The 15,000-nt window shown below is 39.6% G+C and overlaps 2 protein-coding genes across 3 annotated transcripts in view; one reads left to right on the top strand and one right to left on the bottom strand.

Moving 5' to 3' along the window:
- LOC137999816 (uncharacterized) overlaps positions 1 to 14,496 on the bottom strand; it is a 37,583-nt gene extending 23,087 nt beyond the window's left edge. For both annotated transcript variants that reach the window (XR_011123020.1, XM_068845750.1), the window contains exons 1-10: positions 14,411 to 14,496; positions 12,817 to 12,928; positions 11,353 to 11,537; positions 10,929 to 11,016; positions 9,959 to 10,066; positions 8,947 to 9,155; positions 7,947 to 8,231; positions 3,645 to 4,281; positions 754 to 2,569; positions 1 to 147 (exon numbers count right to left, since the gene is read on the bottom strand). The exon at positions 1 to 147 is cut by the window's left edge and continues 26 nt beyond it. Coding sequence is in view for 1 of the 2 variants with exons in the window: in XM_068845750.1 (XP_068701851.1) it covers positions 1 to 147; positions 754 to 2,569; positions 3,645 to 4,281; positions 7,947 to 8,231; positions 8,947 to 9,155; positions 9,959 to 10,066; positions 10,929 to 11,016; positions 11,353 to 11,537; positions 12,817 to 12,928; positions 14,411 to 14,491 (3,668 nt within the window). In the remaining variant the exon portion in view is untranslated. The remainder of the gene's footprint in view (positions 148 to 753; positions 2,570 to 3,644; positions 4,282 to 7,946; positions 8,232 to 8,946; positions 9,156 to 9,958; positions 10,067 to 10,928; positions 11,017 to 11,352; positions 11,538 to 12,816; positions 12,929 to 14,410) is intronic.
- A 101-nt stretch (positions 14,497 to 14,597) lies between these two features.
- LOC137999820 (zinc finger MYND domain-containing protein 10-like) overlaps positions 14,598 to 15,000 on the top strand; it is a 12,702-nt gene continuing 12,299 nt past the window's right edge. The window contains exons 1-2 of the mRNA XM_068845753.1: positions 14,598 to 14,717; positions 14,893 to 14,935. Of these exons, the coding sequence (XP_068701854.1) occupies positions 14,617 to 14,717; positions 14,893 to 14,935 (144 nt within the window). The 5' untranslated portion in view covers positions 14,598 to 14,616. The remainder of the gene's footprint in view (positions 14,718 to 14,892; positions 14,936 to 15,000) is intronic.

Below are 15,000 nucleotides of genomic sequence, written 5' to 3'. Positions count from 1 at the left end.
CAGAGAAGCTCATTTCCACTCATCAACACATTACATCCCTCTGGAACGTGAATGGCCGCCTGCCACGTTGACATGGCAACTGGGGGCTCTTGACAAGGCATCAGTGAACGATTATTGATGTAAGCTCCAGGAGAATATACACAAGGCCTTTGTAATAGAAAAAAAAAGAAAATCTGTAAAAACAAGTTGCTAACAAACACAAAAAAGCTTTTCATATTAAGGACGGTACCTACTATTGTTATCGCGCACACGTACTGTGCAGCTCGAGATACTCGGATTTCCTATAGGTGGTGGTTATTAATACAGGGATATTTCTGCGCGGGTCAAAACTATGCGGAAAAAGCAGACCTTAGCAAGTGCTCTTGGTATCCAAAAAGAAAAATGGGGGTAACCATGCATTTTTCAGAGATAATTAACCTTCAATTTGGAAAATAATGCCATACATTGCTTTGTATTTTAAAGCTTGTTACAAATATTGTTGGTTAATTATCTTCGAAAAATGCGTGGTTACCCCCAATTTTCTTTTTTCAGTAACACTTGTTAAGATCTGCTTTTCCCGCATATTCAGTAAACCGCGTAAAAATACCTTTGAATTAGTGGGCACCGTCCTTTATGCAACGACATGAAGGCGCTTTTGCAGATTCGTGCCCTTTTAGGGAAGAACAATCTTCTTTCTACAGGCAAGTCCCGTTGAAAACAAGCATTCAGAAAAAGAGTTAGTGGTGGCTTTTTATACGAAACTGAATCACTAACTTGCCATCTTGATCCGTTGCCCAAGTCAACGACTTCCCTTCTGGACTCGTGTGATACTTAATCCATATACACCTCGGCCACGCTTTTCCTAGGGTATCGGGCTTCCAAATCTTTACAAACCACCCGTACACTGAATATGGAAGACGCTTGAAAGGCAAATTCTTCTGGCTCGTATCACCCAATATGTTACCAAGGAAACTCTCAATGACCCCGGATGAGGGTTCATGATTCTGCTCCAAAACACCATTCTGTTCCTGGCCGTAGAATTTTAGTTTGAAGTCATCTGGGAGGACGACTTCGCTCACAGATTCGATGTTCACTAACGTGCTGTCTAGTGTCATCTGAAATTGCCTTTGCGTGACTTCTTCATTGCGAGGTTCAACGAGTAACACAATGCTCCCTTTCATGACTTTTTCGCGAAATTTAACAGACAAGTCCAAGATATAGTGCTTGACTAGGACTTCGTCAACATTGGCCATCAATGGCAAATCATCGCTTTTGTCCCAATCGTTTGTCGCAGCACTCTGCAGCTCTTTAGCGACCGTTTCACCCCCAGAATCCACGTCAGAGTCATGCTTTGACTTCTTGCCTGACGAGCTACCCTTATCTCTTGAAAAATCACTAAACGAAGCCCTCTTCCGAGAAAAACTTTCTTCACAAGTGCTATCAAAGTCCATTTCGCTGGCCTCTGAACATTCACACGAATTTGAAGCACGTTCCGAAGTTATGACATCTGATTCCGTCGATTCTGGCATCATTTCAAGGGAGGCTCGCAATTGACAATTTCCTTCCCTCTTTAAAACACCTGGACATTTGTTTGTGCTTTGTAATGTTCCAGACATAAAATCCTCTAAAACACACAACAGCACCTTTTCTTTTTTTCTTTTGTGTGGCGGACCATCAAAATCCTTTTCATCTGCTAAGCTCTTCTGTTCCTTTTCAACACGCGCTTGCAATGAAAATTCCATTCCATCACGATTTTGCCAGGTGCCCTTGTTTGTTGTACAACTTGTGGCACCAAACGAAGGTTTCAATTTCCTATCGTCATCATTTTCAGCACTTTGAGATTGAACGCTGGGCTCATCTCTGCCACCCAAACTTTTTTCACCCTTGGAGAAGTCTGCCCTGGCAGTTGAAGACAATTTATCGCTAGTTCGAGTTCCGAACGGATTTATCTCGAACTCGCGAACGTCTTTATCTAGTTCGATACCACTCACGTTTTCCTCGTTAAACTTTTCACCATCAGTAAATGAGCTAATTTTTGACACTTCCTTTTTCCGACACTTTATGTCAACTAGCACCAGATTAAGATGGTCTCTTTTAGAATGAAGATTAAATGCATTCATTCCTCCGCTTGATAAAGACGTATTGTTCAACACTGAAGTGGCGGGCAATTCCTTCTTAACATATGAATCCGCGGGTTTCTGGTCTATTGGGTTAACAGTAACAGAAGATATTTCACGAGACCCACATGTGGAAGTATCCGACTCGAGGCGAGGCCCAACGACATCTACCTGCTTGGATTCAAATCGTTCTTCCACCGGCAAGCCAGTATTTTCTCCATGACTTATAGCACTAGAGGACAAACCGACGTCTTCACTTTTCGTTTGACAGGACTCCGATGTTTCTGAAGACGTTGGTCCAATACTGGGCTGACATTGGGCGACTGTCGTTCTAACAGGGTTTGACGCAGGTGAAAGTAGATGTAGTCCGCATTTTCTACTCAAGCCAGAAAGAACGTGGGAAGTTTCCATGTAAACTTCCTCAAGTGTCCAGGAAGATATTCCATGACCCACTGGTTTGTTACTATAGACAGCTGAAATTACAAAACAAGATAATTTTGTAAGCCTACATTCCGCAGCACACTCGAATACGAATTGTTATAATAATTGTTATATCTCCCAAATAATACACGGCCGTAACTAACTTAGTTTCCATAGATAGTGAATCTCTGAATGTAACTAGACAATCAACGAGATTTACCAGGTCATCCAGTAGCAATGCTATTGCTTATGCTCCTAAGCGACGTAGAACTGTTACTTATCAACGCTCATTTTTCATACGCGTCTGCTGCACAAGGAATGTTCTGCCCGCCGAGTTACGCACAGTCACATCTCCCTAGCCTCATTTAAGCATTCCATACTTCAATATTACAATAAGGCCTTAGATCTGTACGACGTTGACGACATCAGAACCTGGAGAAGTATCCGTCCCAGGTGCAACATAGAGAGGACTATCGGTATCCTGTACACGCCGTCAGGCTGCTTCTAGCAATTTGAACTCTTGTTTTACTTCCTTTTGATTTTTTTATTTATATATGAGTAGCTTTATTTATTATTTCTCATTAACGAAGGATCCATTGTTATTTGCTAGGATGTAGTGGTCTCCCTTCCTAATAATTCTATGATTACATAAGTATTGTATTCTAGTTAGGCGAAGCTATTGGCCAGTGAAAATTCTGATGACGTAGGTTCGACTCCTGCAATGGAGCACTCAGATTTTTTCCGAGTTTACCCGAGTTTCTCCGAGTTTCCCCGAGTTTCCTAGTTTTCAAACGATCAGGGATTTCAAACGATCAGGGATTTCACCATCGGTTTTCCGAACATCAACCGAAAACTAAAAAATCGCAGACATCCCCGATCGGCTGGGATGATGGCAGAAAAATCGGGACAGTCGGGAGTTTCCCGACGCGGCTAAGGTCGCGCCAAAACTCCCGAAGTTCCCTGTCTGACGACAATCACATTGAGACTGACTCCTGGTGATTTGACGATGTCACGCTAAATCTGGACAGTCAGGAAACAGTGAAATCTCTGTACCAGATATGTGAAGCCAACAGGCAAGAATAGTAAAAACAAACAGCTTAGTGTAGTTGTCTTATGTATGTACTTCACCTGATGGAATTCCCTTTCCAGCAAGTCTGTTGCCGTTTTCGCCAACGGCAAGGTGTATCATATACAGTAACACAGGAAACGACGCAGAACAGTTTCTGTCTCCATTGTCCACAAGCCCTGTCACTGAAAAACGACGAACCGGCAGCTCTTTGACTGAATCCTGATTTTCACAAACACGAGCATCTCGAATTTCTCTCAGCTTGTTCTTGATCACATAAGCCTGCATTGCTGAAATGTGCTGGAAATGAACTCCGTAACAATTATTGTTACCCGTTCTTTGATCACTCCACTCGTTGACAAGTTCGAGAAGATCAACGCTTGGTTTGGCAAATATGGGTCCAATCGCAACGAACAGAACTTTATAATCATCGCAAGGCAAAAGACTCAAATCTCTCTTCAAAGATTCCCTGAGGGAACTCATCTCGCTGATTTTTATTTGCAGAACATTGTACTCAAACTTCACATCTGAAGATTTTCGTATTTGGAGATTTGCTGTTATAGCATGTGCAAGAGCGATGTACGAGCCAGAAGGGCTGAGTCCACCAGAGTCTTGAAATGTTTCGCCGACATTCTCATCTCCGACTTGAACACATATAACCACTCGAACTGAAGAGATGACCTGGCCGGGTGGAGTGACCTGACAAAATCAACAAAACCTTTTTGAAATACTGTATAGATCCCATATCCCCGATGCGTCGAGGATTTCTCCGACGGTAGACGAACACTTCCGACATTTGAAAAATTCTTTTTTTTTCCAAAACACTCTTGGTACTCTTGCGTAATTATCCATCCCATCCGCTCACCCTTTTTTGATGCGCATATGACCAAATCACACCAAGATCAGCCCTTGTATTCAAAACTAGAGCAAGTTTCAATCGAGTGTCGTAAAACCAAAACTAAAGTAATTACTTTAGACAATCCAGTAAACCAATCAAGTATTTAAACGTAGCCGACACAAAGCGCGGGAAAATGTGCACGTCGCGAGCCACGATTGGTTTTGGTTTCACTTCTGATTAGTTAAAAAAGAGGCGCGAGAACTTTGAACCAATCACTAAGTGAATTAATGCGAAGCCAAAGCAATTCGCTAATTACATTCGACACACAATTGAAAACCGCTCTATTGCTCAAAAATACAAAAACCAAATAAAAAAGTTAGGAAACAGGGATGGCGCAACGGTGACAGCACTTGCCTCCCACCAATGTGGTCCGGGTTCGATTCCCAGACTCGGGTTCATATGTGGGTTGAGTTTGTTGGTTCTCTACTCTGCATCGAGAGGTTTCCTCAAAAACCAATCTAAGTTGTGATATTAGTTGTTTGCTTGATTCTGTACATTTATTATTATTATTATTACTATTATTATTATTACCAAAACTTCTTAGCAGCACGAAGTAAGATATCGCTTTGATGATCCATACGATGTTTTTGAAATTCATATTTAATCAATACATGTTTCGGATGAAACATCATCCATCGTCAGTTGACAAATGAGAAATAAACTAAAGTTGAGCAATAAAAGTGTAACAAAGTGAGATATAACATGAATAATTAAGGATGAAGGCGAGAACAGAATAAAAACACCCAACCACGAAACAAAACAGAAAAAACCAAACTGTTTAGGCTAAGAAAAGAAACTAATTAGTATGAAGGGGATAAATTAAGATGTTTGACTTGGGAATTTAGAGATGGCTGCTCCCAAAGGATATGCATGGCTTCTTTGATTTTCAATTGGAAACGTGTGGAAGCAGAGTCGAGGATTTTAAAACAGTCTTCTGAACACCGGGAGCGACAATTTTCAGAACCTCTCAAGTGCTTAAATATGTGGGAATGTTTGTCGGAGGCGAGATGTTCACGGATGCGAGTGGCGAAATGTCTATTGGTTTCACCAATATAACAGGCATTACAGCCTGCACATGAAAACTTGTAAATGATTCGCGATCGTAAACCCGCAGGGATAGGATCCTTCGCCCCAAACCAACTCCTAATTTTAAACGGGGTGAACACCAACTTAATTTCCAGGTCGCTGCAAAATTTGTTGACTAATTTCTTAATTCTGCGTTTTGTTATGATGGAAAAGGGACCGATGTACGGTAATTTAAAATACAGACAATTGTCCTTCCGAGCAACACTCTGAGAGGAATCGGAAGTAAAGTAATTGTTGAGAAATTTTCTAACAACATTCTCGATAACGCTAGAGGGAAACAAATTCTTCCTTAATGTTTTGGTAAGGTTGCTTATGTCCAAGTGAAAACCAGTCCAAGTATTATTAATTTTAAATACTCGGTCAACCAGAGTGCGTACTAGTCCTAATTTGTAACTGAAAGGTACAAAGCTGTAATAATTGGTGAGAAGACCGGTGTAGGTCTTCTTGTGGAAAACCGAGGTAATAATGCCCTGATTACTATGGTTATCTAAAAGCACATCTAAGAAGGGAAGCTTGTGGTTTTCTTCCTTCTCCATAGTAAACTTGATGTTAGGATGCTGGCTGTTGATATAACTGAAGAAAGATAAAGCATCCTGCTCGGTATTAAACAAAGCAAAGGTGTCGTCAACATATCTGCGGTAAAACTCGATACCTGAATTGTAATTCTCTAACCAGCGTTTCTCATGGTGACCCATAAAGAGATTAGCTAATACAGGAGCAAGCGGGGAGCCCATGGCTACCCCATCAATTTGATCGTAAAAATTACCCAAAAATGAAAAATGGGTTTGAGCAGTGGCAAAGAAAAATAACTTAGTAAGATTTTCCCGTCCTAATTTAATATCTGGATTGCCCTTCATAATGTAGTCTACCGCTAAGTCGATAGATTCGATGAGGGGAATGTTGGTGAAAAGACTTTCGACATCGAAAGAAACCATGAACTTATTTAGGGTATGGAGTCTAGTGACTTCACTAACAAAAGTAAAAGTGTCATGAGCACAGTAGTCATTAGGGATGTGAGGGTTTAACAATGTACATAAATACTTAGCTAGGTTGTAATTATAGGTTCCAATCGAAGAAACAATGGGCCGGAAAGGAGGTGTCGAAGAGTGATCTTGAACCTTATGCATCTTAATAAGCCCATAAATTCTGGCTGGTTGAGATCCTGATGGATAGATCTTGTCATAAATGGTGTTCTCAATTTCATCATTCTTCTTCAGGTTGCGAAGAAACCGTTGTAATTGGCCCTCCCTTAGGAGAGTTGGATCATCCTTAAGTTTCTTGAATTTGAACGAATCCGAGATGATGTTAAGGATACTGCTATCATAAACTGTCCTGTCCAAAATGACCACACCATTCCCTTTGTCAGGTTTCAGAATGACAATGTTCTTATTCCTTTTGAGACTTTTCAAGACTTGGAGTACTTTCCGATCATTGTGAGATACACGATGAGAGGCGATGTAGGAGCTCGCAAGATGCGATAATGCAGCTTGGAGCTTACCAGTTTGACCACGATCAACGATTTTCTTGAGCATGGGGCCATGAATAAGTTCTAAGCAAGTATAGATGTCAGACTTGCGTATAGATGGAGGACAGATGGAATGAGTCAGACCATTTGCACTCAAAAATGACGATGGATGATGTTTCATCCGAAACATGTATTGATTAAATATGAAATTCAAAAACATCGTATGGATCATCAAAGCGATATTATTATTATTATTATTATTATTATTATTATTATTATTATTATTATTCAAAAATATTAAAATACGATAAACGACCAGCTACAGTTGAAGCTTTGAAGATCAGCGGAAGTGTCTTCTCATGTATCGGTATAAAGCGAAAGATGTGCCGAAATTATCGCTTGGAGATTTTTAATTAAGGCTTTTCCCGGGGGAAATGTATTCTTATGATTCATGATAATTTTTAATGTTGTGTAGTGCTTCCAATTCTTACTTTTTAATATATCTGTAAATTATGTACATATTTTTCTGTTTTCAAATTATTATTATTATCATTATTATTATTATTATTATTATTATTATTAGAGCGGTTTTCAATTGAGTGTCGAAAGTAATTAGATAATTACTTTGGTTTATGATTACTTCACTCAGTGATTGGTTCAAAATTCTTGCGCCATTTTTTCATCCAATCAGAAGTGAAACCAAAACCAATCGTGGCTCACGCGTGCACATTTTCCCGCGCTTTGTGTCGGCTACGTGTAATTACTTCGAGTTTTGATTGGTTTGCCAGATTGTCTCAGTCCGTTTTGATTGGCCAAAGTAATTACTTTGGTTTTGGTTTTACGACACTCAATTGAAACTCGCTCTATTATTATTATTATTATTATTATTATTATTATTATTATTATTATTAATACCTGATCTTCTTTGCCTTCTCTCAAAAGCTTGTCATCCACTTTATCTGCACCCAGAACTTCAAGTCCCATCTCCCTTGCGAGATCTGGAAACCCTTCTACACATGCTCTGTCTACTGCATCTTTCAACTGTGTGCCACACGCCAAACTAGAATTGCTGGAAAGCATCGTCGATAGCATCAAATGTAAATCAGCTACTTGGGATCCAGTCTCATAAACTTCTTTGGTACTGCCGCTCAAAATACATTGAAGTTTGGTCTTCAACCAGTGTGCCTCTACTGGCCAATCCTAAAAACGGGACGGTTGAAAATGCGTGTCACCCAAACTACAGTCCTGATAAACAGCTGCATTGACACTCACCAAAAATAGCGCTAACCCTTACTGTTACACTTGCCTTATTGTTGGAAATGGATAGCTAGTGCTCAGACTTAAAGGGACACTTCGGGTTGGACATCAAAATTGGACGTGCATCTTATTACCTGTACAAAATCACTGTTTTTGGTGACAAGACTAAAGGAAGTTAAATGCAGTTTCACTGAGTTAACAACTAGAAGCGACTGCAGTCAATTGTTGTCAGAGGTTTGTTATATTTGGGCATGCACTGCATTCCTTGTGCATTGCGTTGTAGAGCTTATTTATCAGTGTGGCGGGAACAAGGAGCATTTTGTGTGCAGCATTTAGCATTTTTTCCCTCCTTTTTGCCCCCCTCTACTTTCCAATGTTTATCAGACAGTGTGATGGGTGCCTGTCTTCTCGGGGACGTAGGGGCTCATGGCTGGTTTGTCAGGTTTTGCCAGCCATTGGTGCAGTCTCCATCTTGGAGCTGGCTGCCAATAGTGGAAGCTCCACGATGTCTCAGGCACCCATCCCCCACTTAGCGACGTAGTTGTTAAAGAATGGTTTTTGTCTCCATTGACACCAGAGTAATGCTATTTAAATAACATGGTACTGCTCCTATAAAAATAGATCAGAAAATGTTGTGGAATAAAAGTTTCAAACTCACCGCATGAGAGCAATCTAGTTTCAATGTAAAGCACGAAGAAATGTGCACAGCCTTCAAAACGTCCATTAGCACTGTCTGGCAGGCCATCACAACGTCATGCAAAGAACAGAACTCTTCGGATCCACACTGTTTACTAAGGGAAAATGGTGTACAGGAGAATACTTGACCTTGGCAGCTTGAGTGACAGCTTAACACAGCGACAACTTCAACTGATAGAGTGCAATGGAAAGGCTGTTATGATTATGGCACTGACCACTTTCATAAATGGTGACCGATTTTTTTCTTTCGTATTACTGCTAATTAGACCTACTACCCTCAATTTGAATTTTCCTATCGTAGCGAGGCTAATTATTAGCATTAAAACAAAAATATATATATTATTTTATTTGGCCACAATTATGAAAAGCTAGGTCTATGTCGTTGCATCGATGTTTAATGCTTGCTAGGACTCTTCTAGTGTATTAAAGTGTTCAAGGGATAATTTTGAAATCGGAATCATGGAAGACAAATCCAATTATTAGTGATTGCAGTATGAGTTTAGGCCATAGCATCTGCATGCGAATTCACCATGTAAGCTTGGCTTTCTCCTTGCGTTTAAACTCGTCAACAATAAATGAGCTTGGGAGTTGGTGCCTTACAGGTTGGTGGAGCCAGGAAGGTATCTTTGGAGGAGGAAGGAGGCCACCAACTAAAAAGGCACTGTCACACTGAAGAAATCAGTAGAATACTTGCCAACCAGATACTTACCAAGAAGGGAGGGAGGGCCGGGAAGGCAAAATTTGCATGCAATAATGGCCGCGCAAGCAGGCAAGCAATCGAGCAAAAGCAAATGCCTCCATGAGTTGCTCCTGTAAAGATTCCAGGGCTGCCTTGCCCCACAACCAGTCCAGGGAGCGGCCAATGACCAGCACTGCCTTGATTTAAAGAAACTGACGATTTTCCAATAAAACTTGGGCAATGAAATTAACCAAACAGAATGTTAACTGCAATGAAGCTTTATATTATTGTGTACCTGTTGACTTATGCATGTTCAGAAACTTCAGCTTTGCAATACACTCCATTAATTCATGCCGACTGACAAAGTTTTGAGTGATTACCAAGCAACTGTGATCCTTAAGTCCTGTGTAAATAGCAAAAAAAAGTAAATCTACATTAATGGAGGGGACAAAATTTTTGACTGCTTAAACCCACAGACACCTCAAATGCCCTTGGATGCCCCCAGTGGACAAGTAAAATCATCTGGCATTAGACATAGTTGGACATAGTAAAATCTGTTAAGTTTCACTCCCAGGTGTCAATTGGTTAAGAAGGCTTAGGGAAGAGACCTCAGTACTTACAATGTGTATATGCTTTTGCCCTGCCCATTAAATTGCAGTGAGGCTTTCAGTGATCCTGCATTGATAAAAACTTCACAGTATTTAATGGGACATTTCAGTGAGTGATTACCCTATTGACTCCTGGGGGTTCGCCATTGACAAGTAAAATCATCTGGCGTTAGACAGAGTAAAATACTAAGTGGTTTAGGCCGGTTTAGGGCTGAATGGGTTAAATCTTGCACAAGTCATGTAAATAACGTGAAACAGGGTAGATGTGCCAATTAAAGCACTAGCTTTCCACTATTAGTTTCCAGTCTCAACATCACATGTGGGTTGAGTTTGTTGGTTCTGTATTCTGCTCCAAGAAGTCTTACTCCACCTCCATACACTAGTCTTGCCTTCACATCAAAAACCAGCAATTAGAAATTATATTGATTTGAGCTGCTTTCAGTTGATTTGTGCTCTCTCCAGTAGACCAGCTACTCCACTGCACTGCTAATTAGCAGATATTTCGCTGTTCATATTCTCTTCCCTCTTACTTTGCAGTGGTCAACTGAAAACCCTCTGACAACCACAGAGCAACCACAAATTAACCCAACTTAAATATCAAACTTAACTGTCATTATGTTGCTCCATAAATGTGATAACTATTAAAGGTAACATTACCCTCTGCCATATATGCTGCTTTGAGAAACAAAGAAATCCAATCACCAAATTGAGATTGTGGGTCTTTGAGATTTAAGACAGCAAGCACCTAAATAGATTTTAAAAATGTACATGTACAATTTAAGTGAATATGAAAACCAACATCACATTACATGTACAAAGTAGGGGGTCACTGAATATCACAATTTGAAACAATATAATTTATGGTTGACTCGCTATAAATCATAATCTCTTCAGGAACTGATTGCTAGAAGAGTTTTCAGGTGTTATAAGAGTAAAATAATAATAAATTATTATAAAGAAAAATCTTTTCTGGACAAGTTAGCTCAAGCATGAAATTACTGCTGTTCCAAAGGTTTGACTATCGTAAATGTACTGTATGTATTGTTTGTTAAAAAGCAAGAAGTAGTGGGTTATTCCATACCTTTCTTGTTCCTGCAGGCAACTGTTGCTTCTCAATCCACTGTTGACTCTCAGCAAAGTGCGAATTGGACATTTCATTGTCTGTTCCACAATCCATTTCTTTCATGTAATGGTGAACTTTGTTTGTGACATGATTCTCCAGGACTTTGACATTCCTCAGGGTATTAAGAATCCAACAAGGCTTCCCTTGAAAAATAAACCATTACCAGTATTTAAGCTATGGTAATAAGAGCAACAAAAACGTCCAACGTGTCTTGCAACATTGCTGCGAAACTAGCCAAAAAGAGCTGTTGTGCATTTTACATCCGAGGCACACATGTATAGAATTTCAGAAATGGAAGAACATCACACCGTAAAAAGGAAGTTTAATTAGCCAATATCAAAAATACCATAATACTCTTTATTTGTCCCTCCCAAATTTTCCATAAGTATTGTTTTTATTTTCTCTTGGGACTTCTAATGGTCCCAAGAGAAACTGGAAACAATGCTTATGCAAAATTTTGTAGGGACAAACAAAGAGTAAATGATATTAGCTAATTCCTTATTACAGTGTAGTACTTAAATCACTTTTTTTTTAGTTTGTACAGCCTCTCAAATGCATTATATTTTGCAAAAAACCATCATCTACATAAAATATGCTTCGCAAGTAACAACTAAATGCACAGTGAAATTCAAAAATTGGATCCGCGAAAAGTACCGTAACTCTTGCCACCCGTTACAGAGCTTGACTGTGAAACAAAGCAGAAGACCTAATGGACATTGCTCTGACCCTGTAGCTGAACTTTCACGTTGCAGTGTATGTTGTTGTTGTTGTTGTTGTTGCACAGAAACTTGAACCTTATGACTTTGTCTCTATAACAGATGTTTGAATACCATGCCAATGTCCATGCTGGCGGTCTTGTGACTCCATATTTCCTGGCTCTTGTTCAATTTGTCATGTGACACAAAGATAACTACGCGTTAGGATGCAGAAAATTGAAGTACTCTCAAATCTTTGCTTGGGATTGTCCAATTATTGACCTGAGAAATGTTCATACCAATGTTTCGTTCACGTCGCCTATGTCAAATATTGCAATATACTTTGTCTCTTCATTCTACCTTGATTACTCCACTGTGTAACTTGATAGTAGTATAATCAAACTTACCTTTTGATGAAGGCCAGAAATAATCTATACTATTATTTTTATATTAATTTTTTTATACCTTTGTTTCACATTGTACAAACGAGAAACTTAAAACCAGGGTACAATGCAGTTACGATCAAAAGATGACGATTTTTGTGAAATATGATGAAAAGGTGAACAAATGCGTCGTCACGTCCCTAAGTCCCCATGTCCCCGAGTCCCCAAGTCTTGTGTTCCCGCATCTCTGTCCCACTTTTCAAACCAGCAAAGTCTATTGTAGATGGAAGCACCAACTATTATTAAATTTTGTAACCAGCAAGGTCTGGGAGAGGAAGGCCTACCTTGCAAAGATTCCGCATGTTCCCTGCATTGTGGAAAGTTGCATCTAATGTATCTTGTGTCTCCTGAGGTGTCACATTCAAAAACTGTGCTGGTGAAACGTGAAAGGAGCTCCTGGTGTTAAAAAGACGAAAACACACCTTTACTAAATTATCTTGAATCCATCAACAAGAAATGAGGATGGGAGGGTTGGCTGAAAGAGTTTGTGGAGCTTGTGATTGGAACAATAAGTAACGATTCAAAGACCCACGACTCCCATGGTGAGGTACGTGGTGCATGGGGACTTGAATCGTAACTTTCAAATTTATTCAGCTTATGTGGGATAATTACCAAGCCGCGAAGTGATGTGGTAAATATCCAACACTAGCCACCGACACAAAAGGAATATAGCACAAAAAGGTGATTTTAACTCATTTATTCCTGCAAAGATTACAACATTTTCTGGTGCAAAATTTCCACGCAAATTGCTCAGAGGTGAATAGCACAGGATATCCTGAGTTTGAGTAGCCAATCAGCATGCATGTTCAATGCTATTCACTGTTTTAGTATATACTAATAGTTATTATAGCCCTTCAAAAACAAACCAGCAGTAGTTGACTCTACAGCTCTCCCAGCTGAGAAGCTTAATATTTATTTAATTGAGAATTAATGCGTCCTCAAGGTACTTGTATCAAGCCAAAAGGCAGTCAACAAAACCCCCGGAAGGGGGGGGGGGGGAGGGGGCATCATCATATAAAGGGTAATGAAATATTTGTTGGCGTGTTTATACACAAGCTTTATTAAAGATGACAGGAGCCAACAATGATTGTTGTTCATTAGGGTTTGACAGACAAATCTGACGATAGGGTAGGGCATTTGAACACCATTTTGGCCAGAGGGGGTGGGAATTTGAACGATCCAATCTTCAAAAGTTAAAATGCGCAGGGTTTGCCCGGAAAGGGATGGGGGGGGGGGGGGAAGGGAGGATGTTGAAGTTTTGAGTTGATTGGTGAATTATTGCTCCTAAAGAAACTGCTCACATAATTATCTTAAACAATACAATACAATACTTTATTTAAAGAGGGTAGCATATTAACCAAAGACAGTTTCTAACATGTGGCCCTCAACACTAATAACAAAATAACAGAAGTGAAATATATACAAGATACAGATAAGCTTTAATAAATTATTGACATACTAGGAGTAACAAAATCTAATTGAAAAGTAAAAATAACAACGTCGAATAACAAAGACAAAAAATAATTTATAAAGAAAAATGACAGAAATAATGCATAAGGAAAATGTATAACTGAATATAAATATTAATAATGTAAGCTTTTTAAAAATGGATAAAACGCGCTGTCGCAATTATCCAAAATTGCAGCAAGAGCAAAGGAAAAGTCGACATCAGAAACAACAGAGTTCCTCCAGGTGTGAAACAGTGATAAGCTTCGCAACGAATGAAGTACGAAGCTTAGGCTTTAAATGAAAGTGAGACGCAAGAGAAGGTAATACGAGGACTTACTGAGTTTACTCGTGGACAACAAAAATAAAACAAATTAGCAGGAATATTGAAAACCCTTACACTCTGACCAGAAAATCGTAGCAGAGCTTTACCTTTGTTGTTGCTCTGTGGTCTTCCCAGGAAGTGTCGGTTTTTGTTGCTTGACCGGCCATGTTGAAACATGACGTAAGCATCAGGTGGCAGTGAGTGTATGGGGAAGTATGGGGACTTGTAATGTACCGTAAATTCAAGGCAAAGTGCCCGCGTTGGAAAACAGTAATTATCAGCAGTATCACCTTGACAGCAAATTTGAAACAAAATGGCGGGTGTTGAAGGAAAACAAGTGCTATTGGCTACAGAAGCAGAACTGTACATCGAGCAGTTAAAAACATACCCACTTAAGGAAATAGGAAGCTCAAAGTAAGTGTCTGCAGTGATATAATAACGCAACCCTGGCTGGTTTTTGCAAAGTACCAATTTTAGGGTTTTGGAACGTCTTGACACCTATAATTTAATACTACAACGACTGAGGTAAAAGATCAAATGCAACCATAGTTAGATGATGCAACACAGGGATTAATGTTTGATTTTTCAGGTGGATGGCTCAACATGAATTCATAGAAAAACTGAACATGCAGGTGTGTTATATACAAAATAAACATGATTATCATCTTGTAATTGTTTTGCAATGTTATGAACAAAC

This window comes from Montipora foliosa, chromosome 4 (genome assembly GCF_036669935.1).
Source record: "Montipora foliosa isolate CH-2021 chromosome 4, ASM3666993v2, whole genome shotgun sequence".
Lineage (NCBI taxonomy): Eukaryota > Metazoa > Cnidaria > Anthozoa > Scleractinia > Acroporidae > Montipora > Montipora foliosa.
Note: the sequence above shows the minus strand (reverse complement) of the source record. Positions and strands in the feature narration are given on the sequence as shown.